General features: G+C 40.2%; 1 protein-coding gene and 1 long non-coding RNA gene across 3 annotated transcripts in view; both read right to left on the minus strand.

Annotated features, from left to right (window-relative positions):
* Positions 1-13,757, minus strand: part of ARHGAP15 (Rho GTPase activating protein 15) — a 322,029-nt gene extending 308,272 nt beyond the window's left edge. Inside the window, exon 1 of the mRNA XM_063161573.1 lies at positions 13,619-13,757. Coding sequence (XP_063017643.1) covers positions 13,619-13,642 — 24 coding nt within the window. The 5' untranslated portion in view covers positions 13,643-13,757. The remainder of the gene's footprint in view (positions 1-13,618) is intronic.
* A 4,750-nt stretch (positions 13,758-18,507) lies between these two features.
* Positions 18,508-25,750, minus strand: LOC134421111 (uncharacterized). Of its 2 annotated transcripts, XR_010028528.1 has the most exons (4): positions 23,221-25,750; positions 22,740-22,875; positions 20,620-20,690; positions 18,508-19,730 (listed from the first exon to the last, which is right to left on the minus strand). It is a non-coding gene; the product is annotated as an uncharacterized LOC134421111 (long non-coding RNA). The 2 variants fall into 2 exon arrangements; XR_010028527.1 differs by having other exon boundaries at positions 22,740-25,750.
* Positions 25,751-27,458: the final 1,708 nt, after the last annotated feature.

Below are 27,458 nucleotides of genomic sequence, written 5' to 3' on the forward strand. Positions count from 1 at the left end.
TTTCTAAATGTACAGCTGACTTTCAAACACATGGTGTGGAAATAATGAGGGTTGTAGAGGTGAAAAACAGAAAGGTTATTGCTGATGCAAATCCACAGGCAGCAAAGCCATCCCACTTCTGAGAATCCAGCCCAGGTTTAGAGAATTGTACAGCAAATGGTGAAGATCAGATCTCCTCCTTACCCACAAAGTGTTGGGAATTGCCAAAACTATTCACCAGAAGATTTTCTGTAATGTTTAATTTAAAAGTAGAGCTTTCACAGAATCATGATGTTTGATAACAATGAAAATATGTCAATTATTTTGGTTTGATGGGAAAAAAATATTTTCTGTCCTTTTGAAAAGAGAAAGGAGATGACAAAGCAAAGAAAAATGAAAGCAACCCCTTCTGTTACTATTTAGAGTTTCTATCAAAAAGGCAAAAATGCACATTTTAGCTTTTTGAAAAATGAAATAGCGAATTGCTCTTATCCCTACCATTCTTACATCTTCTGTACCTGAACTATGGTTTCTGTCTCAGAATGACAGTCTGTAAGTACTGCCCTCCTACAGCACCTCATGGACCTAGAATGAGCCTCATATTGAATTTATCAGTATTATAATCCATTTTGCACATGCTGCTTTGTCCAAACAGCGACCCTAAAATGAGTGAACTGATTGGCATTAGCCAAGAACTTAATTTCCTGAGTTTTGCTGCGGTACTGGTAAAGTCAGTATGCAGATTTTCTACAAAGCTGAGAATTAATTCTTCAAGGAACAAGAAGATAGCAGTATTTCCAAAATTTGGTTTGAGCTATGCTACATTTCCTGCAGGTACACACAGTAGAAGGCAGAATGCAAATGATAATTAATCAGCATCTTGTACAAGTTGTGGCTGCCCCATCTCTGGCAGTGTCCAGGGCCAGGTTGGATGGGGCTTGGAGCAACCTGGGATAGTGGAAGGTGTCCCTGCCCATGGCAGAGGGTTGGAACAAAATGGTCTTTAAAGTCCCTTCCAACACACATCATTCTAGGTTTCTATGATTAAACAGTGGTAACATGCACTTTTCTCCAAAAAAGGGGGAAAAAACCCAACTATTTAACAGCACTCATATTTGTTATCTATTATATTTTTCAGTATTTCTAAATAAGCTTATAAGCTTTTAATTTCTCCCACGTTTTCTCCTTATGACTTGCACCACTGTCAAGTCAGAAGCTTAATGAGAACGAAAGTTCTCGACACAGCAGAGTGCAAACACTGCAAAATTGAGGAGCATCTTGTTGCATTGACTAATTTAGGTACTTTGCTCAAGAACACGCAGTACTTGAAGAGCATGGACAAAACCCAATGCAACAATATCACACAAGGATAAAAATCAGCACTAGGTTCACCCTCACAGCAGACCTGTGAGCCTGCAAAACCGCAAAAATGGAAGCAGAAGTTGCAGTTAACAACTGAAATAAACAAGAGAACGCCAGACACGGGGTGAGTTGGAGCACTCCTGTTTAGGAGAATGTGTCAGTGTGTCTGTGAAAGAGCTTATCACCAAAATCAACGCACCCATGTACATAGTGCTGCTGTTAGGTTCTGCCTTGGCTGCACTGCAGAGGCACAGCTCAGGGCAGCAAGTGCTTAAACACACACAGTGATGGAAAATAAAGGTGCACAAATGAAAAAAAAAACCTACGTGTAAAGAGAGAGGACAGCCAGTAAATTGCTCCATAATTTGTTGGGTTTTTAAAATTATTCCTATCTGCACTTTGCTGTGTCTGTTTTATTTCAGCCATGCCACGGTGCTGCTCTCGGCGCTGACACATCACACCCCTGTGCCCAGGGCAGGGACACGGGCAGGAAAGGCTGCTGAGGGATGGGTGCAGTGTCCTGGGCTGGTGCCCAGCAGTGTCCTGAAGCCAGTTTGTCTGAGTACTGGAAAGCAGAGAAACCCATTGGGCTGAAAATACAAAGCAGATGTAGCCTTCCTATGCATTTTCATTTGCAAAAATAGTATCAGGTACTTAGGAAGCAGGATTGATATCTTATCAACCATCGCTCCTACATTTAATCAAAGCACGAGATCTGTTATGACTCAAAATCACCACTGCCTGGTTCTTTACTCCACTTTTGTCTCCTTATATCACATAGACAATAAACCAGAATTTGGTGCCAGCTTCAGCCTGCTGTAAAATGTTAAGTGTCCTAAACTCAGCAGCCCAGTTTCCCTTATCACCCAAAACTGCAATTTCCTCTCTAAGTTAATCCGCCCTACGAAAACCATGTTCATCAACATTAATTATCACACCTTCTTTTAACTTTTTACCCTGTTGCAGCCATATTAGAGTTTTGCTGGTGTCTCAAAACAGGCAACACACAGCAAGGATCATGGAGCTCCTCTAAAATCTGGATTTCCAATTTCTCTTTTCTAGTCCAGTACTTGTGGACTTTCTGCAAATAAAAACAGAAATGGCCCACTCCAATTTATATATACAGTCACTCATCTCTCTGCTGTGGTCAAAGAGAAGAGCAAATCATCTTTTATGCTTTGTTTGGAGCCATATCTCACTGTCCAGCATTTCTCTGTCACCATGTGTGGCATAAGCTGCCTGAACCATTATTCACAATTTTTTATGCTCTGAGGTATATCATTCAGTCTCTATGAAGGATGCCCCTAAAGGCAAATTTCTCCACACAGCTTGACCCAAATCATAGAATCAGAGAATAATTGAGCTTGGAAAATGCCTCCAACATCATCTGTTGACAGGTCCATCACTAAACCATGTCCTGAAGCATCACATATCCATGTTTTTGAACACTCTGATTCCACCACTTTCCTAGGCAGCCTGTTCCAATGCTTGATCACCCTTTTAGTGAAGAAATTTTCCCTAAAATCCAATATAAACCTCCACTGACAAAACTTGAAGCCATTTCCTCTTGTCCTGTCACTTAGCAGGCCATCTAAGTAGTAACTCAATGCAAGAGTAAAGCATTAAACAAATCTTTAGGCTGAAAAACCTTTGTGAGATTATCTGTGAGATTTTAACGTGATCCTTGGCATGATGACAATTTCAACCTCACTGATTTATTCTCTTATATTAAGAGAGGGCTACATTTTACAACTCTTGGTCAGCAACTATGTAATTCTCACAACAGAAATCTCATGTACCAACCTAATATCCAGTAGGAGCAAAATGTGTTTTCATATAACATAATTTCTTTCTGGTTTGTGCAATAGAGAAAAGGTGGTTCCAGGCAGGTCTTACAGGTCTGATTGTGATTTTGAGCTGAGGCTGATGGAATTACAGCTGAGCAACAGCAACATTAAGCACCCCTGAGGAGGGGAGACAAATAATTCACTGCATTATGGATCAGGCAAGGAAATGCACTTTGTAACAAGAGGGAAGGGCACAGACTTGCCCCATTGTACAGAAGCAATGGTTTTGTTTAATTTTGGGTCTAAGAATATAAAGTTTGGTTTTCTGATGACTCAGTTCCTAAGAATTAAAATATTGGAGCGTGGTACTTCATTTTTCATTCCTGAGGGTTTTCCACACATATTAGGGATATGTTATTCTCTACTTACAGCAGCTCACAGACCCACATAAATACAGTTTGCACCCCACAATACTTTACAGACTTGTACATTGGTGCTTCAGTATTCCCTGTCCATTGGCAGATGGGCTGAAACTATGAGTGGCTTATTGATGTGAAGATTGACTGCGGCCTTTTTCTGTTTTTTCAACAAGTAATAGCACACTACAAAAAAAAAAAAAAAGTAATAACAAAAGGCTTATATCAAGTCCCACTTTCTAGCAAGTGGCAGGAAAATATCTTATCCAAATATATTCAATGGAAATATTGTTAATCTTTACAAATTTTTTGCTTGATTTTCTCCAGGATTGAATGGAGAGAAACACAAAGAGAGAAAATTTGTGTGCCTCTTCTGGACTGGCAATGGTTATCAATGAAGGGCCTAAAGACCTCCTTTGTGTTATTCTGGAATTTCATAGATGATAACCCCAGAGTCTGTCCCCTTCTATAGATGTACATTCTAACCCTTCCATACAAGGGTTTTTAAACCCTTAAAAAGAGCAGGACAGATTACAAAGGAAAACAGGGAAAATCTGCTTGGTCTCTATAGGGCAGAGACCTGCTCCCTCTGGAAATGCTTTCCCGTCTGGCTGGAAATGTTCTGAGAATCAGAAAGAGAGGAGAATGGGACAGTTACTATTCCAAAGCTGTGTGGACACAATGACAAGCCCTTCACATCCACATGTTATGACTCCAGATCCAACAACTCTAATCCTGTATAGCTCCATGACCTGCTCTCTGCAGGTCTTCCCTGCTGAAATAAAACTTGCTTGGAAATGTCACTGAGATATTATTGAAAACATCAAAACCACATTAAATAGTGTAAGAGAAAGTCATCAAGTGATTTCATATGGTCATGGCTCCTCTTGCACCACTTAGTTTCCTAATTATGATACATGGGAAAGTCTCAGCAAAGGTAGCAGTTGTTTCAAAAGTTCTTCTGTCCCAATATATCATATGGGATAGCATAATGGAGTCTATTTTCACCATTCCCATGTCAATTCACTATCTCAGCTCCCAGTGGAACCTGAAGCTAAAAGTATCCTTTGTGTACAGTTTGGCCTGCATATGTTCTGGGAACAGTTGTCCATAGTAGAAATTCAGTTGAATATGTAAAAGAACATGCCTGAGGAAAAAAAAAAAAAAAAAAAGCTACTTCTAGGTCTTCCTGCTGGCAGCACCTTTCATTTCTTTCTGGATTGCTTCTGATCCAGGACACCTGCCTCTATTTTCTGTGCTGTGCAAGCTAGACTACTGTGACTGTGTTCACAGGGGTCCCAGGATGAGGGAAGAGATGAGGATCTGACTCCATGATTGAGAAGGCTTGATTTATTATTTTATGATATGTATTATATTAAACCTATACTAAAAGAATAGAAGAAAAGATTTCATCAGAAGGCTGGCTCAAAATAGAAAAAGAAAGAATGATAACAAAGGTTCCTGTCTCGGACAGTCTGAGCCAGCTGACTGTTATTGGCCATTAATTAGAAACAACCACATGAGACCAATCACAGATGCACCTGTTGCATTCCACAGCAGCAGATAACCATTGTTTACATTCTGTTCCTGAGGCCTCCCAGCTTCTCAGGAGGAAAAATCCTAAGGAAAGGATTTTTCATAAAAGATGTCTGTGACAGTCTACAATCCTTCTGATGGAGAATATTGGTTCTATAAATTAACTATTAAAAGCCAATCTGTGAGTATCAGAGCACTTCCAATGCTTCCAGTGGCCCTGAACAGCAGGGCTGGAATGGTTTGGACATTTGACCAATGGCATTAATCTACAGCAGCATAAAATTTAGTGACAATTTATAATTCATGCATTTAATTGGTTTAACACTAAATATGACCTAATAAGTGCTAGAGGAGAATGCTTGCTTATTCCTGACCTGTCCTATCATAAGGAGAACAAAATTTCCTTCTACCTCCTTCCTTTTTTCTAAGGTTTTATTTACTGCAGATAAGTTCAGAGTAGAGCCATGGCTTTGCAAACACCTCAAGACTGACCAGTCTAAACTCATTTCACACCTGCACCTGATGCTTGTTCATGGCAACTTTTTAGTTTAAAGCTGTCTAATTCAGAATTTAAAAAAAAAATAAAAAACCAATGTTTTCTCTAGGAAGATCACATAAGAATCACAAATTTTCCCCGGTGCTTGAAAGAAATCTGTTCCTATAGCCTAAATGTTCAGAAAAGTGTTGTTACTTTTAATGTTGCCAGATCTGGAGTGATGAGATACTATGGGAAAGGTTATTCTTGCAGTATTTACAGATACAAGCAGAAGCAGAAGTGACAGAAATTTCAAAGTAAGGCTGCTTGAAATACTTCCAGCTCAATTTTGCAGAACTTCTCCTCACAGAGATTTGGATATTCATCCAAGCTTTCCATGCTTACCTGAACTAGACATGTGGTGATGGTAATTTTGGAACAGCCCAAAGTCTCTGGAGAAGTCGAAGAGTTTGTACCACAAGACAAACTGATGTATTAGAAAAATATTTTTTAAACACCTGTAAGCTTGCTGCAAGTAGCCAAAGAAACAAACTTCCTGTGAGTTCTAAATTTCAGAGCTTTGCCACCAGAGATTTTTGGCTTAATTTGACAGGGGCAGGACTGTCCCGAGGCCTGCTTGGGTAGGGTGTGACAGCCCTTTGTGCCCTCCCCACAGCTCCACTGGATGATTCACTGGGAGGAAGCATTTCACCTTCATCACTGAGTGAAATGACACACAAATTTTATCTCACTCTACCTCTGAATCACTTGGGCACTGCTGAACACGTGGAGCAGTTGTAAGTCATGGCTCACTGTCACAGACATCTCTTCATGAAAAATCCTTTCCTTAGGATTTTTCCTCCTGAGAAGCTGGGAGGCCTCAGGAACAAAATGTAAACAATGATTATCTGCTGCTGTGGGATGGAACAGGTGCATCTGGGATTGGTCTCATGTGCTTGTTTCTAATTAATGGCCAATCACAGTCAGCTGGCTCAGACTGTCTGTCTGAGACAGAAGCTTTTGTTATCATTCTTGATGATTCTATTCTTAGCTTAGCCAGCCTTCTGATGAAACCTTTTCTTCTATTCTTTTAGTATAGTTTTAATATAATATATATAATAAAATAATAAATCAGCCTTCTGAAACATGGAGTCAGATCCTCATCTCTTCCCTCATCCTGAGACCCCTGTGGACACTGTCATACCTCACTTTGCCCTCCAGCCCTCAGGTCCTGCAGCAGCACCATCCCCTTCACCAGACAAAATGCCTTCTTGAGTTCTGTACAGCCTTTGGTGAAGCAGCAGCAGCAGTTTTAACCTCTTGGAGTATCTGAGAGCTCCTCGGCTTAGCCGCTTCAATGCACATTTGCTATGTCCTAATCCTTTTTGCAGTTCCATATACCCATCATCCCACAGAAGACATCTGTCAAACTAAGATACCGAGATTTTGAATATCAAGGCCTTTAAATCTTCTCAGACTTTAAAAATAAATTAAAAAATGAAATTATTTCTCTTTTTATTTAAAACTTACAATATTTTTTTTTTGTCTGACCCTGCCTGCCTCAATAGTTCAAAGAGAGGAGGCTTGTCCTTTACCAGGCAGAGAGATGCCCTCCCTCCCACTCCCCCGTGATGTTTGACTTCCTGTGCTGTGCACATGAAGCAGTGCCTCCCACCCTCTCCCCATCTCCCTATACCATCTATATCTGCAGCAGTTTCTGTGCTGTGATCCTGCAGCTGTTCCCTTGCTTCTTCTCACTGCTCCCACTTCCCATCTGAGGGAGGGGAAAAAAAAATCCTCTAGACACTTTTAATCTGTTCCCACACTCCGAGCCCACGTTCGGAGCAGAGCTCCTGGTGCTGCACTTCCAGAGAGGCTGCTGTGAAATGCAGCAGAGACGGCACCTACAGCTCTAGGAGAAAACTTGTGAGCTGTGGCAGGAACCAGGAGGGGAAATTCTTTGTGGTTTGCTTTGAGCAAGCCCCTCTTCTGCATTTCGTGGGGCCCCCAGTTTGCTTTCTTGTGCAGCAGGAGTGTGTGCCCCAGCAGGCAGCAAAGAGGAGACAAAGGCCCTTGTTCTGTGTGATAACATCTGATAGCACATTGTGCAGCTGAGGTGGCTGCACAGGGAAATACCAAGGGCGCTGAGCTCTCAAAAAAGTCAGTTTCACAGACTCATGTAATGGTTTGTGTAGCAAAGGACCTTAAAAATCATCTATTTCCATGATTGCTTTGATGGCACAAGTAGTTTGAGCATATGTTCTGTTAATTATATTGAATTTTTTTTTTTTTTTTTTTGCTGCAAATGAAATTCTTTAGCAAGTTTCAGACAAAAGACTTCTGAACTAGTTATTGTTTCCTTCACACAAAATAATAGTTTTAAGCAAATAAACTGTTGGCCTGAAAAGAACACTCTGTCATTTTAGTTTTCTTTAAATTCTGATCCTCAGGAGAACCTAAACACCACTTTCACAACTGTCTGAATATAGATGACCTCATCTACTGTGAGCATGACTGACTGATTTTCCAAAAAAGACACCCTTAGGTAGGAAAGAAAAGGGGACCAGAAAACTTTATCTCACTGAGGTGGTTCCGAGTGATTCCAGGAAATCTTGTACACATTTTCTGCAGGCCAGGAGGCCACAGCCACCTGTGTCCCAGCACAGATGTGCCCCACACAGCCACAGTCAATGCCAATGGCAGCAGGAGCACAGCAGAGCCACCTGCAAGCACCAACACTCACAGTGAGACAGCATTCATCCGTCCCCAGCACTGCTCAGGGCAAAAATGCTCAATGACTGTTACATTTTCCACTGGGTTTATGAGGTAGCATCCTCAAACCCCTTTTTGGATGGAATAACTGCACTCAAATGAACTCTGCAGTCCTGTGCACCTGAATTAAAATGTCCTTATACTGCATCAACATTGTTCCCTAAATACCTGAATTTTGGTGCAGGGCACAACTCCAATAAGAAATACCTTCATTTAACTTCTTTCATTCTTTTATTCTATACAATTTTCACTCCACATCTCAATAGATTCCCTCTTTTCAGCTACCCCCACTCTAAGAAAGGTTTTACAAAACACCCAAACTTCAGAAGAAAATGAAAACGAGAAAGGAAGTTGTCAAATTCAAACTCTGTGCAGCAATTCTGAATGTCTCAGGTGTCTGTGACTGCAACCTACTCAAGCAGGAGCTAATGCTGGACTGTGCAAAGGAAATTCAAGAATGGGTTGAAGACATCACTCCCTGTGAGGTTCTGCTGAAGGTCAGGGCACTCCTTGACTTTTCCAGGATTTAGGATTACCCTTGGCCTGGTTCTGCTTTCTTGGCACTCCAAGGGCAGATGGATTTATGGTGGATGGATTAATGCTAAATGGGTTAATTCTAAATCTAAAAATCATCACAAGAATTTGATTACTCGTTGCTATACTTTGTTGGCTGTGTTTTTTTTTTCCAATAAATTAACCAAGAATGCAATGTACTGCTGATAATGGAAACAATAATCTCTCTGGATCAAACCTCAGCACTACTCAGCCCAACACACAAATGGCAGCACGTGCCAGAACTCTGAGACATGGCAAGGCTGATGTGACACCCCCCCAGGTGAAAAATGCTGATTAATTCATAGCAAAACTATTTGATAGAAATGCATTTTTTGAGAGAGAAACGCATTTTTGAGGGGACTTGTGTTGGTGTTTGCTGTGGGTGTCCATGGTGTGGCCATGGGCCCTCGTGTGATGTGTCTGGGTTTGGTTCTGAGTCCCATCTGCAGCAGAGATACCAAAAAGCAGAGAGGAGACCCACCAGCCATGGAGGGCACAGAGCCCTCTCAGAACCCCAGAGCTTCAACTGCTCTCACAAAACATCTCTGTCATTTCCTTCCTCACCCCAGAAGGAAGAGTTTGTAACATCCTGAGCAGCAAATAAACAAGCTCAGGTGCCAGGGCAGTGTCCTGCCCAAGAGCACTTTCGGTAACTGCTATCTGATTCAGCACCAAATACAGAAGAGGTTTTGCTCAGGGTGTGGCAGAAAAAGAAATCCAAAACAAAGAACAAGCACCTATTCACAGCATGTCTCTTAGCTCCAAGCCATGTTCACTTCTGTTTTCCCTTCCTCCTCATCTCAGGTTGCAGGTGCACTGAAAACTGATGGATGCTTTGCAGAAGGAATCATAAGTCCCTTTAGGTTCATCTGCTGTGCCTGCTTAGTGTATCAGGCACAAGGTTTGGGAGAAATATTCATGAAAACCACAATAGAAACCCACAATACCCAGCTAAACTGCAGGTGAATGCTTCAATATGCTGTCAGTCTTCAATGGCAGGAAGAGTTACATGGATCTTAAACAACCTACCACAACCATAGCACCATCAAACTCAGTGAATTTATTGAAGAAATGCTCCAGTAAACACCTGAATTAATGCAACACACACAGTAGCTTAGCAGGTAATTTGGAGAATGTAAATATCTATTTAAACCTCTGTTACCTTTCCTACTTAATTCTGAAAACATTTTTTTCTCATAAGTAAGTTAAGTGAAAATATAGAAAAATTAAGACAAAAAGGTCAAAATTTTTCGGCATATATGAATTTTGGTTCCTAGTTTCTGCAAACAGGATTTATTTTACATGTGCCAGATGTCAACAATTCCAGATTACTTTAATATAAACCAATAATGCCCTGAAAATCTTCTCCAGCATGGCCTGGCTGCTTCCACTGACAGCTCTTGCACGGGCTAGATTTGCCCCATTGTCAGTTTGAAGCATCTGAACATCTGTGCCCAGAAAATTATTTCCTAACCTTTTTAATGAAAATCCAAGCGTTTTCCTTTTGCTCCTGTCTCAGCCAGCCTGGAAGCTTGCAACCCAGGGAGCCTCAAGTTGTGTCAAAGATGATGCAAGACTGTGACACTCACTGTTTAGGTAAAAAATAGCTCTGCGTTGAGGAAGTCCCAGTGTAAATGAGGAGCTAGAAGGGCTTGTTTTGTAGTGAGTCTCCAAAACAACCTTTTTATAGTAATTCTCAAAGCAGAGAGGGCTGACAGAGGCATGCTGAGGGCGTGAAGGCACCATCCCAACACCCAGCTCAGCAAGGGAACCATCCCTGTCCTTCAGGGGATGCTGAGGGTGAAATTCAGATTCACTGCTTGAAGCAGACCCACCTTGAGGGAAGGTTTCAGAGCAGGTAACACCAAAACCTCCTCGCCCAGCCCAGGACCCCAAATGCTGAAGGCAGCAAGGCATTCAGCCCACCCTGACCCCCAGAGATCATGGCACCAGTCTGATGCTGACAAAATCCACCACGGAATGGAAAAGGGGCAGGTTTGGGCAGGTTGTGTAGCCAGGTGGGGAAATCTGCTGCAGTGCTCTGAATGGCACTTGAATTACCGTGGAAAATCTGGGCCAAAATTGTATCCAATCTGCCTTCTTCAAGATTTATACTACAGAAAAAAATGAAATCAGGCAAACAATCTGCATATAACGGGATCCATCAGCACCAATTTCTGCCTTTGTGGCACTGAGAAACAGGTTGCATGCATCCATATGGAGCTCTTAGGAGCTAAGTGGAATGTGGAGACTTTGGCTGGAGCTCAGGTGATGCTTTATTTGGTTTTTAAAAGGGATCAGCCCAAACAGCACCAAGAAAGAATTAAGACACATTCTGTAGAACTGCTGTGTTTTGGGTTAAAAGTTAGGAACACACTTAAGTACATCAAGAGATGGTTTTTAGCCCCACACAGGCTTTAACAGCCCATTAAATGGTTAACAGCTCATTAAATGGTTAACAACTCACCCTGATTGAACAGCACAGAGCTATCTAACAAAAAAAAAAACAAAAACAAGAAAAATAAGCAAGTATCAGAACTACACAGAGTGAGCAGTAAAAAACACTGAGACTCTGCCTATAGGCCACTATCCTGGATGTGATTGAGTAAAACACACCCCAATACAGCAGTTACATGGCTCAAAGCCTGGCAGGAGAGACCCAAGCTTTGGGCAGCACAGCCAAAGCCATTCTCACTGCAGCACTGGAGCTCACAAAAGGAAATCCATCCCACTGCATGGGATGCTGCCTCTTAAACCCTGTCCTGAAGCTCAGTGCTGCAAAGGAATTATTTATGGGACCAGAAACAGACAGAGAAACCCAAACCAGAGCTGTTGGAATTCTCCAGCACCACGGTGGAGGTTGTAGAGTTTTGCCACCAGGAGGAAAATTCAAGCATGCCTCTGTCACCATTTTATTTTCTGTTTCCTGTTCCACTCCAGGTAGGGAGGAACATACCCAAGGCCAGGTTACAGCCCCCTGGTGACAGGGACAGACAAGAGTGTCATGCACTCTAACTTGGTTGGAAGAAGATGGAGAATCTCTTCCAAACCAGGATATCTTTGTGTCAAGGCAAAAAGAAGTTTCTAAAACAAATGCTGTCAAAAAAACCCAACATTTTTTGTTTTGGTTTGGTTTTTTTTTGTAATTCAATAATAGTGTATAGCAGGAGCTTTAAAATACAGAGTGCTTCTGCTGTTCACTCTCTTTGGGAAAGGAAATGAACAAATGTACATCACAGATGTAATTGGATGGAGAGGTAAACTGATCAAGACACACTGCTTTAAAATGAATTTGGACACAAAGAGGTAAGTTGCAGAGACAGGGAGAAAATAAAGACATAAAACTCTGAGAATTCAAGCTACTTCACCAAATCTCACAGCTCTTTGGAAAATGCATTTTAAATTACTCTAAGAGTCTGCAGCAGAAACATAAAAATCACGACAAACACAGCCCAGGAAGAGAACATATTCTTTTTATACAATTTCCCTGTCTGTGCTGATTTGTGTATGCAGGCAGGACAGCTTTTTTTTTTCTCCAAAAAGTACAGAAAATATGAAATGTGATCTTCCAACATTACACTAAAATCTGTCTCCAATTAGCATGCACAATTCCAAAATGAGCTCTGAGCCACGTGTGATATCTTTCAACTCTTGACCCATATTTCCAAAAAAACCCCAAGTTGCCTGCGTGGAGAAGGCAATCAGTCACAAACAGGAGCACAAGTCACAAAGTTTGCACAAGCTATGTGCTACTGGGATAAAAAACCTTCAGCACAAAACAAGCCTTGCTAATTCTGGCTCTCCTTTATGTGGCCCACAATCAAAGTGCGTTATTGTGTTATTTGAGCATCTTCCTGAATTACTATTTCTTTGCAAAGCTTTGCAGGACAAAAAGTTGTTTGCCTACCAAGAGCAATGCAAAGGTGTCTTTGCTGAGGGAAAACTTTGAGGTCAGGACATACAACCCTTTTCTGGCCAGTTCTGAAGGATGAATTGGTCTGGGATTAAACAGCCCGTGCAGGAAACACACAGCCACGACATCTCCACTGAACAGCTCCACCATCAACTGCCCATAGAGAAACCCAGGATATTTTATGTAAAATGTCCTTTATGCCCCATGTTCTTTTCCTACGTGACAAATATTAGAGTGGTATCAAACTTCTTGATATTGAGTAGGGCAAGAAATCCCTCTATCAACATCTTCAGGCTCTAGAAATACCAAAACAACTACATACCACCCCTTAGCAGTGACTTTTTCAGTATCCATGGCTCCTGATCACATCCCTCATGGTCACCAGCACAGGAGCCAGGTAACCAAACCATGCTAAACTGCACTCAGGAAGGGCAAATGCTGGGAAAAGTGATCTAATCTCATTTCCCAGCCAGTGATGCAAACTTTTCTACATTTTTGGGGAGAGCTAGGTAGTTCGAGCCAGGATATGAGAAGGAGTTAGTGGTTTGGGGTACTAGACAAGGTCAGGTAATGTTGCCTCTTGCACAGAATGCAACAGATTTGCTAAACTCTGAGCGCTGATTGAAAACATCATTTCACATCTGTATCCTCTACACTTTTCTCATTGCTTTCAAATCCACAAAGGCATGTAGAAATAAAGCAGTTGTGCAATTAAACCAACCTGATTCGAGTGCCTACAAAACGCTCCTAGCTATGATTATTATAAAAAAATCTCAGCAACAGGTTTCCCAAAGTGCACTGAGATGGATCAGAGGCTCCTTACCTGCAGCCTCAGGGACGTTGTCATCTCATCTCAAGCCGCCATCAACGAGCAACAGCTTTGACTATTTCAAAAGAACGGAAAAGATCGAGGTCACATGTCGAGAGACAGCCCTTGAGTTAGTCCTACAGCCCGTACTGGGTGAAAAATAGCAGGGAAAAAGTAAAGTAAAACCACTTCCTGCAAGAGCAGAAGTGCACCATCTCACCAGTGAGTGCCTTACATCTAGAGGTTAGGGTAAAATTCTTCTGGATTGGAGGAAAAAAAAAAGATGGTTTAAAGTATGAAAATAATGTCAAGCAGTTTCTCTGTGAAAATTGCAGCAAACAGGGAAGGTTAGCTTTTGCAAAAGGTAAAGATGAGGTTTAAAGGGAAATGCTGAAAGGAATTATGATTCTAAGCCTTAACACAACTTCCCTTTTCTTGCCTTCAATGAAACCCTTTGAGTACTGAAATAAATAGCTTGCAACAAATCTGCTTTGCTATTTTGAAAAATAGCTTTAGTAAGCAGGACACTTACTGTACTGTTATTTAGATTAATAAAGTAGCAAATTCTGGACAATCAGAGACTTTGCTTCTAAAAAAAGCCCTGGCAGAGGTCAGGCAGGCAAACACTTCTGTTTGTTTGGTTTTCTGCTTTAAGACTTCTCCACGGAGCTGCCCATGGAGAAGCAGGGGCACATACAGCTGCTGCCCTGCGTCACTTCCCGCAGCATCCCACACCCCCATGGTCCCTCCCAGGCAGGGGAACCCAGAGCAGCACCAGATCCAGGCACAGCTCTGGGCCTCTGGGAACGCCCCTTCCTTGTAAATGCCTCCATCAGCATCTGCCACGTGTTGGTTTTTGTGGGGTTTTTTTCTTTCAGCAAGGAGCAATCATATATTTCTGGTATTTCTAGGTCATGCTGCGAAGTGGAGCGGTGGGGATTCCCATGCAGGGCAGTGTGACCATGGTCACAGGGGTCCCAGGATGAGGGAAGACATGAGGATTTGACTCCATGTTTCAGAAGGCTTGATTTATTACTTTATGATATATATTATATTAAAACTATACTAAAATAATAGAAGAAAAGGTTTCATCAGAAGGCTGGCTAAGCTAAGAACAGAAAAAGAAAGAATGATAACAAAGGCTTGTGGCTCTGACAGAGAGCCTGAGCCAGCTGGGCTGGGATTGGCCATTAATTAGAAACAACCACATGAGACCAGTCACAGATGCACCTGTTGCATTCCACAGCAGCAGATAATCATTGTTGACATTTTGTTGCTGAGGCCTCTCAGCTTCTCAGGAGGAAAAATCCTAAGGAAAGGATTTTCATAAAAAGATGTCTGTGACAGACAGTGCTGTGGTGCTGTGGGACAATCACAATGCTGCTCAGGCTGAAGAGCTCTCTGGTGATGCTTTGGCAGAAAAAGGGGTCCTTTTTTGGTTGTGTCCACAAAAAAAAAACCACCAAACATCTGCCATATGATCTGAGAAAATCATGGCTGTCCTGATATTTAGGGTTTTGTTCCAACAGTGAGAGAAAATGAGCTCTGTTGACAGGTGGAGCTCCTCAAGAAGCTCTGTCCCATCTGTACAGAAGTCCAGCAACAAAGTGCATCCCACTTTGTTGGACAACCCATGGCTGTAATAGAGGGAAATGGAGATAATGGGGAGGGCAAAGCCATCCTAACCAAGATAGGAAACGAGAGGTGGGGTCTGTGCCTGGGCTGCAGCTTGGCGAGCCCTGCAAGGGGATTGTGACATATTTTACAGGGTGCAAGGAAAAGTCTGATTTGAAGGTGAGTCATTTCCTACTGCAGCAAGAAAATGATGCAAGAAAGTTCCTGTAGAGAGGAGTTTTAGTCCATCATGCACTTACTGAAGCTGTGGGGAAGCAAGAGCTTCAGGGACTCAAAGTAAGTCCAGGAATAAAACAGGGGAACACAGCCCTGCTGGAGGGATGGCAGAGCTCTTAGGCTACACAGTGATTATGTAGCTTATGTAGCTTTTATTATTATTATTATTATTCTTTTAGTAACTTCTAAAAGATCCATTTCAAGGCCAAAGATGCAGTTCTGCCAAAGGGCACACAAAGCCAGAACCAAGACTCTCCTTGTTTCCAAATGCAGCCTATGTATGCCAAGAGGCAGCGCACAAGGACAAGCAGGAGAGGGAGCTGAACAGCACAACAGCTGCTCCTCACTGTTCCTCATTTCTTTGGAGGCTGTGCATTTCAGGGAGGTATCTTGAAATTGAACTTTTGCAATAAAAATGTGAACGATGTCTATGAATCGTGATGAGGGGTTTCTCCCAGGTTTGAGGAGGTGAGAGAGCAGTACAGTATTTTTTGTAAACTAACCATTTCTAGTAACCATTTCAGCAGCACTAATTAACTGCTAACTCTTTTAAAAGCAGTATATATACTATATATACTATATATATATACTATATATATATACTATCTATCTATCTATCTATCTATCTATCTATCTATCTATCTATCTATCTATCTATCTACCTATCTATCTCTCTACCAACTGATTTTGTCATATTAAAAAAATTCTAATTAAAAAATCTATTGTAGCAGTGGGTGTCAAATTTTCCTCAAATAAAATCCCTGAAAGCATTTTTGCAGTCACAAAGTGTTTGTGAGCGGGTGTGGACAATAGAACTTAACCACTAAAATGTGAAAGGCCATGATCAAACCTGTAAAATGCTGCAGCAGAAGGTGCCCATGTTACCTGGTGCAAACCCTAGATGACTGGGGACATGACATTTTCCATGAAAACATCTTTCACCGCACACCTAACATTTCACTCGAGTCGCAGACTGCGTCTGAGCTCCTTCACATCCATTTGACAGTATGTCAGCAGTGACAAAATTCTATAAAAGGATGGCAGCTTTGCATACAGCTCAAACTTATGCAGCACAAGCTTCCTGTGTGATCTCTGAAAGGCTGAAAATACTTTAGATGTGCAAAAAAAAAAAAAAAAAGAAAAAAAAGAAAAAAAAACCGGTTTAACGAAATCTAAGCGCTCGTTTAATCTAAGTAAAACTAAGCAGGAAACAGAATCTGCACAGACACTACCTGGAGCAGATTGCTGTGCAATAGGCTGGCCCCTGTGTTTGCTGTGCAAGTTGGAGCATCATTTCTGAGGCGCTGATTTCTTGTCCCTGTTTCAGTGGCTGATGGCGTCACTGCCTCTGAGACGTGTCACCAGGCTGGGGAGCATCCAGATTGCCTCATCTCATACCTAGAGAATCAAAGCTAAAAAAGCTGTCTGAAAAAAATCACTGTTGGCTGGGGGTGCTGAATGCCCAGCAAATGCCATAAATTCTGTTATAATAAATTCAAGAGGTATCATGAGCTTCCTCAGGTGCATAAGCAGATATTCCAAGACATTCTGGACCAGCAGTCTCCTGAGGGGGAAAGAAAACTTGACTTTTTCTGTTATTTTTGCCTAGTTCAGCCTTTACTCCCTGTTGTGATGACTGGCAGGCAGCCTGGTGTCTGGCTTGTAGAGCAGATACCCAGTAGCAAAACTAATTCAGTGCCTAAATCAAGCCATAACAGACAATACAAACCTGACAGCACACAGGCACAGGCTGGAAGGACAGTGGTGCATCCCCTGCCTTGCTGCAGAAGAAAATAATTTTTTATTAATAAAAATGCCTAAAGCGCCAAAACTTCTTAATTCACTGGGAAAAACCCCAGGAAGCCAGAAGAGTCAGTGATGACCATGGAATCATGGACTGGTTTGGTTTGGAAGGGCCCTTAAAGATCATCCAGTTCCAACCTCTTGCCATGGGCAGGGACACCTTCCACTAAACCAGGTGCTCCAAGCCCCATCCAACCTGGTCTTGGACAGCTAAAAAATAATGATTTTTTTCCCCCACATGTTTCACCAGGGAAATGTAATTTTTTCACAATTTTAGAACATTTCAAAATGAGCAAATATAGGGTTTTTTTTCTGCATGGCCAGTAACTCATATTCTTGCTCATAGTAATCATTTGCTCAGAATGCTGATGTCCATTCAGCAGCCATTATTTTTTTAATTTTTTTGTCACAAGAGCCTTGAATATTTAATCTCAGCAAAAATGTTTCTGGAAGCTCATTCTGATGTGTCAAGAAGTCCATGCTTGTGGCTGTGTAACAACTCAACAGCTCATAGCCCAAGTGAGCATCACCCTCTAAAATCACCTGTTTGGGCTGTAAATACTCATTGTGCAGGAGCCTGAATGTAATAAATTTATAGAAATAAATATATATAAATAAATATAAATATATAGAAATAGCTGAATTCACACAACTCTCTCAACCACAATGTGAATTATAAACATTCTGCTACCAACTTCCAAACCCTTTTACTCTGAGCTGCCTTTTTCCCCCCAAACAATCCATTTCCCTTAGCACATTCTTCAAAGTGCAAGAGATGTTTTAACAAAGTGGTCACAGGTGGTAGGGAATAGATCTTTAGAGATTCTCCAGCACTTTTATGTTGGCTCTATGGAAGGAACATATGTGCTGTGACTTGAGGTCTAAAACCCAGAACATTCACATTTCAGCAGAAAAATGATCTCACATTAAATCACTTAATAGTTGAGCCACTGAAGTTTGGACAACAGATAGACTGTAGAAAGCAGCAGAGAAGTTTAGGATAGAGCTCTCTGAACATTTACTCCTAATAAACTTCATTTTGCCTTAAAATGATGTTTGGATGTAGGAATATTCATAGCTGAGAAAATAACATATATTTTTTTGATTTAACCTAATTATTCTTCAAGCTTAGTTATTGCTATATTTCATTGTTAAAGAAAAAAAAATAGGGCACTAAAGTTAACAAAAAACTACTGGGTAAGAAAGTTCTATAAAAATCCAAAATAGCATTTTTCTCTCTCTTTCCCAGGTGTTTTTACGGATCTTGCCATTTATTTTAAAAGCCAGCCTTGCCTAGGGCTATATTTAATAACTTAGAAAAGCCACTCCAATCCATTGTATAGCCATACTGTACTAAAAAAAGAGACAAAACCCCAGCATATGTTGATGCATTATGTAAAGACTTTCCTTGACAGGATTTAGTTACATGCAAGCTTGAAATGCAGTGTAAATGTATTTTCTGGAGTGCTAAAAGTACTACAATACCAAACTGCCAAAAAAGGTGGTTTTACACACTTTATCACACAATAAGGAACCTTAAAAGAAAAGAGTTGTGCTCTCAGGGAGGCAATATCTTGATCTATGAGCCCGTGATCAAGTCAGAGCTACAAAAACAATGTTTTTGTCAATGTTTTTGTGGTGAAGGAAGAGTCTGGAAGGAATATGTCAGTCCTTAGCACAAAAATGATGCTCAGCCAGTGTTGCTTCTACCTCTGTTAAAGGAGTGTGAGTTACTTGGTGAATAGTTTCCAGTGGAGAAAGTCCCAAATCCTGTAAAATCCCATGCTAAGGAGGAACAGAGAACAAAGATAAGATGGTCTGAGATGTTTTCTCCTTCTGCTTCAGCCTTTGAGGAAAATCAGTCTCATGTCTACAGGATCGAAGTCCCCATTCACAATAAATAAATAAACAAAGCAAAAGCAAGCAGCCAAAAAAGCTATTCACGAAAAAAACCAATGTGTGCCCATCAAATCTAGTGGAAATAAGAATTGCTGAAGTATTCTCCTGTCTCTTGCTCTATCCAAGTGGCAGCTCTGCTCTCAGCCATGCTGCCATCCCAGAGCACACGAGAACTGTCCAGGCACTGGTGCCAGGAAAAAGAAAACAACAAATGCAAGGGAGAGTCAGTTGCAGGATGTCAAACTCCTCTGCAGACAGATTAATGTCCTCTCTCATGTCCAGAAGCTTTCAGGGGAGACTGTGCTGCTTGGAATGGACTGGGAAGCATCAAATAAATCAGTTTATCAAAGACTTGAAGCAGTTAGTTGAATTAATTAATTCCTTATGTCAGTTCCAATCCCTTCCTGTGATTTTATTTGCTCATGTAATATACAGATCCTTGTAGTTTGTGTGCATGGCTCTACCCCTTTGCCCTTTTCCTCAGCTCCCTCCTTCTGGCAGGCAATTGCTGTATTCTCACAGCATCTGGGAGATGTCAGGAAATCAGGTTATTGGTGAATGGGGGTATCCAGATCTGAGGAAGAAAAAAGAAAAAAAAAAAAAAAGAAAATAAGAAGGGCACATTCAGAGCAACTCATAGCCACCAAGCTGAGCATTAGATATGTTTGGCTGTTTGCACTTCTTGGAAGGCTTAGTCACAGCAGCCACCTACAGAAAATAAGAATGTCCTTACTCAGAGCATTTCAACATGTCCGTGGAAATAGAGTGAATTTCAGCTTGCTCCAAGCACACAAAAATAGAAAACCGATAGCCCTCATTCTATAGCTCTTGAGCTTGTTCCAGTTTTTCAGTTCCTTTTAATTCTATAGTCTGTGGTCTCTCAACTCAGAGACTTCCTTTTCCCTTGTTTCTCAAGGCCATGTTGCCCTCTGCTCTGGCCCATACCTGTAATCTTGGGTTTTTGGAACACTTTATGTTTTGTTAATCTGCCAAGATTGATATGAACTGTCCTAAATCAGGTACCCAGCGCTGTCTTACCCTGAGATGCCGTCACCTCCTTAGGTTTTCATGGAAGAATCACCTCCAGGCTACAGCAGAAGGAGCCTGGAGCTATGTTTTGCAACATCTCCACTTTTGCATGAGGTGTGTGTGTGGGGGATGTTTAGCAAAATTATTGCAATGCTAATTTCTTCTCAGCCAGAATTGGACCTTCTGAGCTGTGAGAAATGTTCATCAAGACCCATTTTTTTCCATAAGTCCAGGCAAACCCTGAGACAGGACAAAGTGTATCATCAGCAGTTCCAAAGAAGAGTGATATTTAGAGCTAGGTAATACTTTTAGAAGTATTTAGGATGTAGGAAAGAGTGAGAGAAGGAGTTTCTGCTGCAGCCTCTAGGTTTTTACAAAAGCTTAATTAATTAAAAACCCTTCAGTCCACCTCCCCACCTGTGTTATCAACTCACCTTTATTTCAAGCTCCAGTTACTGTGACCCTCCTAAATCTTCTGAGCAAAAAAACCCATTAAACATTAGGCCTGTTGGGAAAAAAATACTCTCCATGAGGCTTTTTAATCCTGGTTTATTCTTCCCTTGTAACAGGGTCTGCAAAACCAACTTGCACTCATTACTTATTTCTTCACAGAGCCAAGAGTTCTTTTTGATAACCTTTAACAGCGACAGTCGAAGGAGGCACCAGCCCCTCTCCCCCTGTGCATAAGCTTGCAAATCTAAAATAGGGCCTTAATGAAAAGAAATTTAAATATTACAACTCCACAGTATATGTCATTATGATATATTGAATGCAAAGCAGCTGTTCCTGACAGATTTGGCATATAACAGGGGTAAAGTAATTTTACACAAATCATTATGTTCATTATTTTAAATTAATAGATTAAAATTAGTCAGCGATGTTTTGTAAGGCCATCTTACCCGCAGAGCCCTTTATCCTTAAATTCTAAGAGGGTTTTTTTTTTTGTTTCTCCTCAATATTCTGTACAGAGAGGACATAAATGCCCTGATCACTTGCAGCATAAGCCCCTAAATTCATGGCTCTTGAGCCTTTTCCAATATAAGCATCTGAAGAAAAGGTACTTAAGGGAAATAGAAAATGACATCATTTTTTTCCTGATCTTTTGAAGAATGAGTTTTTTTCCCCATCCTACAGGAACAGATTCTGGACTAATTTTTCCTACCAAAGGCTTTAAAGTCTAAAATTCATCAAACATCATGTCCTCGGAGACAATGTCATCCAAGTTCAAAGGATCTACAGCCCAGCAAAGCTGATGTCTTATTTCAGAGCTAACGCCTTTGTTTTCACTGAATGTTTGATTTCATCAAATTAAACCATGTCTTACACTTCCCATAAATGTGGAAAAAAAAGAATTAAAGACAGAACCAACTGATTCTCTAGAGAAGAACATACATATACATACACATACATGTACATATAATGTGGGATATCATATATCCCATTAATTTGGGATGTTTTTCTAATATTTTTTTGGGATAGACCTGTTATATATATCAGATTTTTCATATGCTTTTGAAGAGACTTTGAATTGAAAATAGTAGCCTTCCAAGACATTTGTTTTAATGATCATCATTATAATTAAGAGCATGCTTTTCATAACTAAGTATAAAAAGAATTTTTTTCAAGTCAAGTCTGGGTCTGATTACTGATGGAACAATTTCAAGATCTTTTGTTGAGAAGCATTTCAATATTCATTCAGAAAAATGTCAGAAGATCAGACATAGAACTTTGGTGATTCATACTTCTTCTGGCATTTTATCACTTCAGCTTTAATATGCAGTTAAAGAGAGAAAGTTTGAATAAAATAAGAATACTAATGAAAATCAAGCAGTCATAAGCTACATCATCTTCCACAGAACTTGGGATATTTCAAAAATTGACACGTAGCTTTATCCTTCATCCACACCTGATACAAAGCAATGCAGGATCTTTCATTTAGTAGATACATTTGAAAAGTTGAGGATAACCTCTCAAAATTCAGTGTACTTGTCACTGCTGTATTAATGTAGAAGAAATTTATCTTTTCTAATCCAAATTCTTTCAAAATCAAATAAAAATTAAATGTTGCAATGGGGTTTATAAAGTCATTAAATTAATCTGGTACTGTGCTGTATTGAAACTGGAAGTCAAACAAAAATCAGGGAAATAGTTGAGTGGTGGACTTGGCAGAAGCAGGTCTAAGGTTGGACTCAGTGACCTTAAAGTATTTCCAATATAAATGACTCTATGATTCTATAATAAGTGGGATTTTCACATCAGTTTAAAAATAAGAAAAAAGCCCCACACTTTCAGGGTCAATGAAGAGAATTCAGAAGCAGGTGAATATGTTCTTTCACTCACAATTCTTCTAAATGAGAACTTCACGTTTTTTCTCTTTAAGTAGAAGCAGTACAGAAAAGTCCAGAAGCATCTTGAAAAAGGAAAGTTCACGGATTACCCAGTTGTGAGGTGTTTTCCACAGAAGAAGGCAAGAACTGGCAGCATCTGTTCCTCATGGCCACAATGGTTTAAATTAGATACCACACAAAACAACATCTGAGCATTTTGCACAAACCTTCAGCTAAGATGTTACAACTGCTTCCATGTCTTGTCTGAAGAATGAATATTTCTGAATATTGCCTTTAACCTCCCAGGTGAAAATTAAAATAACACAGTCATTAAGAAGAAAGGGTGTTGTGTGCTTGACACACCTTGGTGAATAAAACAGAAAATACAGGCAAAATAATTACAAGCGTGTTTCTGCTGGTATTCATTGATGACATTTAGAAACCCCCAGTCCTTAATGCCTTGTGCTCAGGTATCAAAGGGAACTTTGCAGATGTTCCATCCCAATTACCTTTGGAGCAGCCACCCCACCCCAGGCTTTCAAAACTGAGGCACCAGGAACGTCCTCGGAGTAGAAAAGTTACAGGTTGAACTCAAGAGGTTGGATTTGGCCCCAGCTGCCAAAATTATGTGGCAACCCCCACCCCAGCACACTTCATGCATATCTTCAAATTCCTGCCTTGCTCAGGGATGGTACAGCTGCCACTCACTTTTATTTCAGATGAAGGGGTCTCGGCGCTGTTTGCCCCCACGCTCATTTCAGAAGCCTGGATAAATCTTCCCCCACGTGGGAATCATTTTGAACATATTGAATAATGATTTTTCTATGTCTCTGCCACTTTGATGTAGCCTCTGAGGAGGAAGAACTATCCTGGATAGACCATTTGGTCATGTTTTAACAATTTGAGGATCACTTCAAAATTCCTCAGTAAAATGTAAGGTAAAAAAAAATAAAAAATAACACCAGAATTAAGTTCAGTTGATGAGGTCCCACCCCCCCAAATTATAATGTAGAAACTTTTTGAACATATACTTTAAATTCACAATTCGTTTCTAATCTTAAAGCTGTATATTATCATTTGATTAATTGCTTAAAACTGTACACAAAGATAAAGGGAACTTTGAAATTCATACCTTGGAGTATTAACATGTACTCAGGACTAGATGTAAAATGTCAGAGAGAAGAAAGATCTAATGAACTCTTTATTGGTGAAATACAGTATTGCAGCTGCCCAGAATTTTAAAAGGTTTGTAGCCAGCTCCAAAGCCAAATAACTACAGAAGTTTACTTACAGTAGGACTCTCATTCAGCATTTCCAATCTCTTCTTCCAGGGTTCTTTTAACATTAATAAAATGTCCAGAGAAAATATAATAAAAGAAAAAAAGTGCAACCGCAGAAGAATTTTTCTGTCTAGAAAATTACACTACCATAAGTTTTCCTTTTCCCTGATGTCTTCTCTGCCATAATAATGGTTTCAGGATTTAAATCCTTTGCTGCTATTGTGACTTCAAAGCCTTAAAACTGCAATTGAATGAAGTAGTTCATCTGTCATTATTCAAATATGAAGCAATTATGATGAAATAAAGATAGAATTCCATTGAGAAATACCCCAATCAATTCTCACTTATATTTAACTAGAAACATAAAACGATGCTTAGAAGAGTAAGTTTAGGAAATAAAAACTCGGGATATAAAAAGTATGAATTACTGATCTATAACTTACTCATTTCTGAATAAGCTGTCTAAATATATTTCACAAATATTGACAAAAGTTTAAGCTTACGATGCAAAACTGTCTCTCAGCTGGTCTCAGAGAGTGAGCAGCTTTTCAGAAATATATTTGCACCAGCTTCAGGGCCCAGGGGTTCAGATGGGAACCTGCAGAGGTTTTGGAGGGGTCTCTGGGCATGTCAGCTCCCTGTGAACTGTATTTTATACACACTTTTTATAGGAAATAACACACCTACCTCACCATGGCTTCAGTATAACAGTGAACATGGCAGTGTGAGTGGTTGGACTCTATGATCTTGGAGTTCTTTTAAAACCTCAGCAATTCTGTGACTCAGGGAAACGTATTAAAATAAAATATTGATGTGGCTGCTTTGATGTCGACACATCCTATCAGGCCCCTCTGTGGATTTAGCCCCAAAATGTTTCTTTTCACCTTTTTGATCCCAACCAAAGCCCATCCCTACCCCAAAGGCTGTAATTTCACAGGGAATTCCCAGTGTACCCAGTACTGTTTGGGAATATCTAACACAGGTTAAAAAGTTAATTATTTTGGTTTAGTATCTTCCATCCTTTCTTGCATCTTTTTTACTACGTCTACCAATGTATAATAATTTGCTGGTAAAATGAAATCAAGGTGGGTTCTGTCACTGTCAGACAAGGAATTTTTGGGATTCAAGCTCTTCAAAGGAGTCACATCCTTCCCACTCTCTGTAATGCCACAAGCTCAGATGAAAACATTATTATTTCATGCCCTTTCCTTCCCTCAGACTATATTGTTCTTTTGGAAGACAAAGGCATCCTTTGCTGCTTGTGAAGGGAGACTTTGCCTTGGCTTTGGTGTTCCCATGGCAGAACAGGGTTAAAAATGCACAGATGGATCCCATAGTATTTCTTCCTCATATTTTCAACAGTTGCAGTGAGCTTAAGAGTTCTGTGCATTTTTATATGTTGTTTATGCTGCTGGAAAAGATCACACACAACCAGGTATCTGCATACTCACATTTGCCTTCATTTTGTAGGCATTTTCTCCCTCTACCTGGGTATCAATTTTCTGTCATCTACAGATCCTCATGTCCTGCAGTTCAATTTGAAAAATGTAATTTCTTCAGACAATCCAAGAATGAAGTGTTATCACAATTAGAAAGCCGTGGTACTTAGTATTGAATTTTAAATCAGAGATGTAACTAGCAAGAAGCATTCGGGGTATACACAATTAATTATTTCACACATAATTATTCCTGATATTACTCTAACTGTGATAACTTAAAGCATTTGAAAAAGCAGACTGCAATATTCTCCTTCTTTTTTTTTTTTTTTTTTTTTCACAGAAGCTCTTTCCCTTGATATTCTTTTGCTAAATAATATGTAAAATACTGACACCTAATGTTAACTTCCAGTATTATTCATTTTGCAAAGCTTATACTTCAGGTAGGGAAAGACCATGTGAAACTGGTGCTTATGCTGCAATTTTGTTTCAGTAAAATGAGTAAACTGCAATATAGGCTTCCCTCACTTTTTGGAAATAATTTTCTGAATTTATTTGTATATATATATGCCTATAAATGCAAGGAGCTTTCAGTTTTATTATCACAAGTCACAAGTAAAAAAGAGATAATAATTCAAAATAGTTGAAATAAGTGAGTTTTGATGCACTGTATTTAATCAAATCTATCAAATGGAACACAAATACATATCTGTAAAGTCAATATTTGTACCTGTAGCCTGAAATCATACTAAAAGACAAAATGTTATCAAATATTTTTTATTAATCTGTTAGTCTTTGAAAACTGAACTGCATATATTCAGTACTTACCTACTATGTGATTCACTTTCCTCTGAAACACAAGAAGTTATTTTCACAGTGTGAATCAAAGGCAGATCTCAAACTTCTCAAAAATCAGTTTATCTCCCCAGAACTGCCAAGACAGCTTGTCCAGACATGAGGTCTAGATGCTGTTTAGAAAGAGATTTGGGGATTCTTAGTCCATTGGGGTTTGAGCTGATATTAGAATAAGATATTTTACAATATTATCTACATCCATATCTGAATTTAATTTGCCTAACTTTACAGGGAAGATGGAAGAGTGAGCTGGCATTTGCACACAAGTGCTGCAAAGGCACTGACACTGAGTTCAACCCCTTTTCAACACTGTGGACCTGCACATTTTTATATTCAGTGCTTTTTGCATCAACTGTCACTTTATGGAAAATGGCCCTTCTCTGAGATCAGTTAAAGTAGCTGAGCTGCAGGTGCAGGACAAAAATAACCCCACAAAAACACAAATACCTGGGCTGCAGCATGATCCAGCTCAGCTGAACCGAGGAGAAATTGCGTCAGTGCAATCAAAACCTCTTGAGTGAGACAAAGCTTTCCAACTGATTAAAACTCCTGTGCTATTCTTTATAACAATATTCTGGTTAAAGGAGCTCTTCTTTCTCTTCACAAGCACTAAAAATACCAACAGATGCTTTCCCCTGCTTTCTTTCAGCTTTCCCCTGCATATTACAACCAATAAAATAGGCATCAGTGCAGCAAGGGGTTTAGCACTACACATCTTTGGGGAATTTTAGAGAACAGGTTGGTGCTGTGAAGGCCCTTGGGTTTCCTTATGTTGCAGGAGATGCTCTAAGGGTGTGAAAGTTTCAACCAGCAAAAGTAACTGTGAGCAAAACTCAGTTTCTCTAGAGACTAGAGATCTAGAGAACACCTCACTCTCCCCTGAATCCTTCACTTCACTTGGTAAGTAGAATACTTACCAAGTGAATTACCAAGTAGAATTCTCTAGAGATTGTTGAATTACCAAGTCGAATTCTCTAGAGACTAGAGATCTAGAGAACACCTTACTGTCCCCAGAATCCTTCCTAACTCTTGAAGTAGAATAAAAAGTACCATAGAATGAGAGCAGTTTGGGTTGGAATGGACCTTTTAAAGGGTCCCCTTGCCATGGCAGGGACACCCAGAGCAGGCTGCTCAGAGCCCCGTCCAGCCTGGCCTTGAATGTTTCCAGGGATGCACCCACCACCTCTCTGTTCCAGTGTAAAAAAATGCTTTCTTATCTCTATCCTTAATCCACCCTCCTCCAGTTTAAAACCACCCCCCTTGTTCTACCACACCAGTTTGTCCCTGTCTTTATTATAGGCTCCCTTCACATATTCCAAGCACTACTGGATGTAATTTTGTGAGTGTTTCATACCAAAAATGAGACACATTGAAC

Source organism: Melospiza melodia, chromosome 8 (genome assembly GCF_035770615.1).
Source record: "Melospiza melodia melodia isolate bMelMel2 chromosome 8, bMelMel2.pri, whole genome shotgun sequence".
NCBI lineage: Eukaryota > Metazoa > Chordata > Aves > Passeriformes > Passerellidae > Melospiza > Melospiza melodia.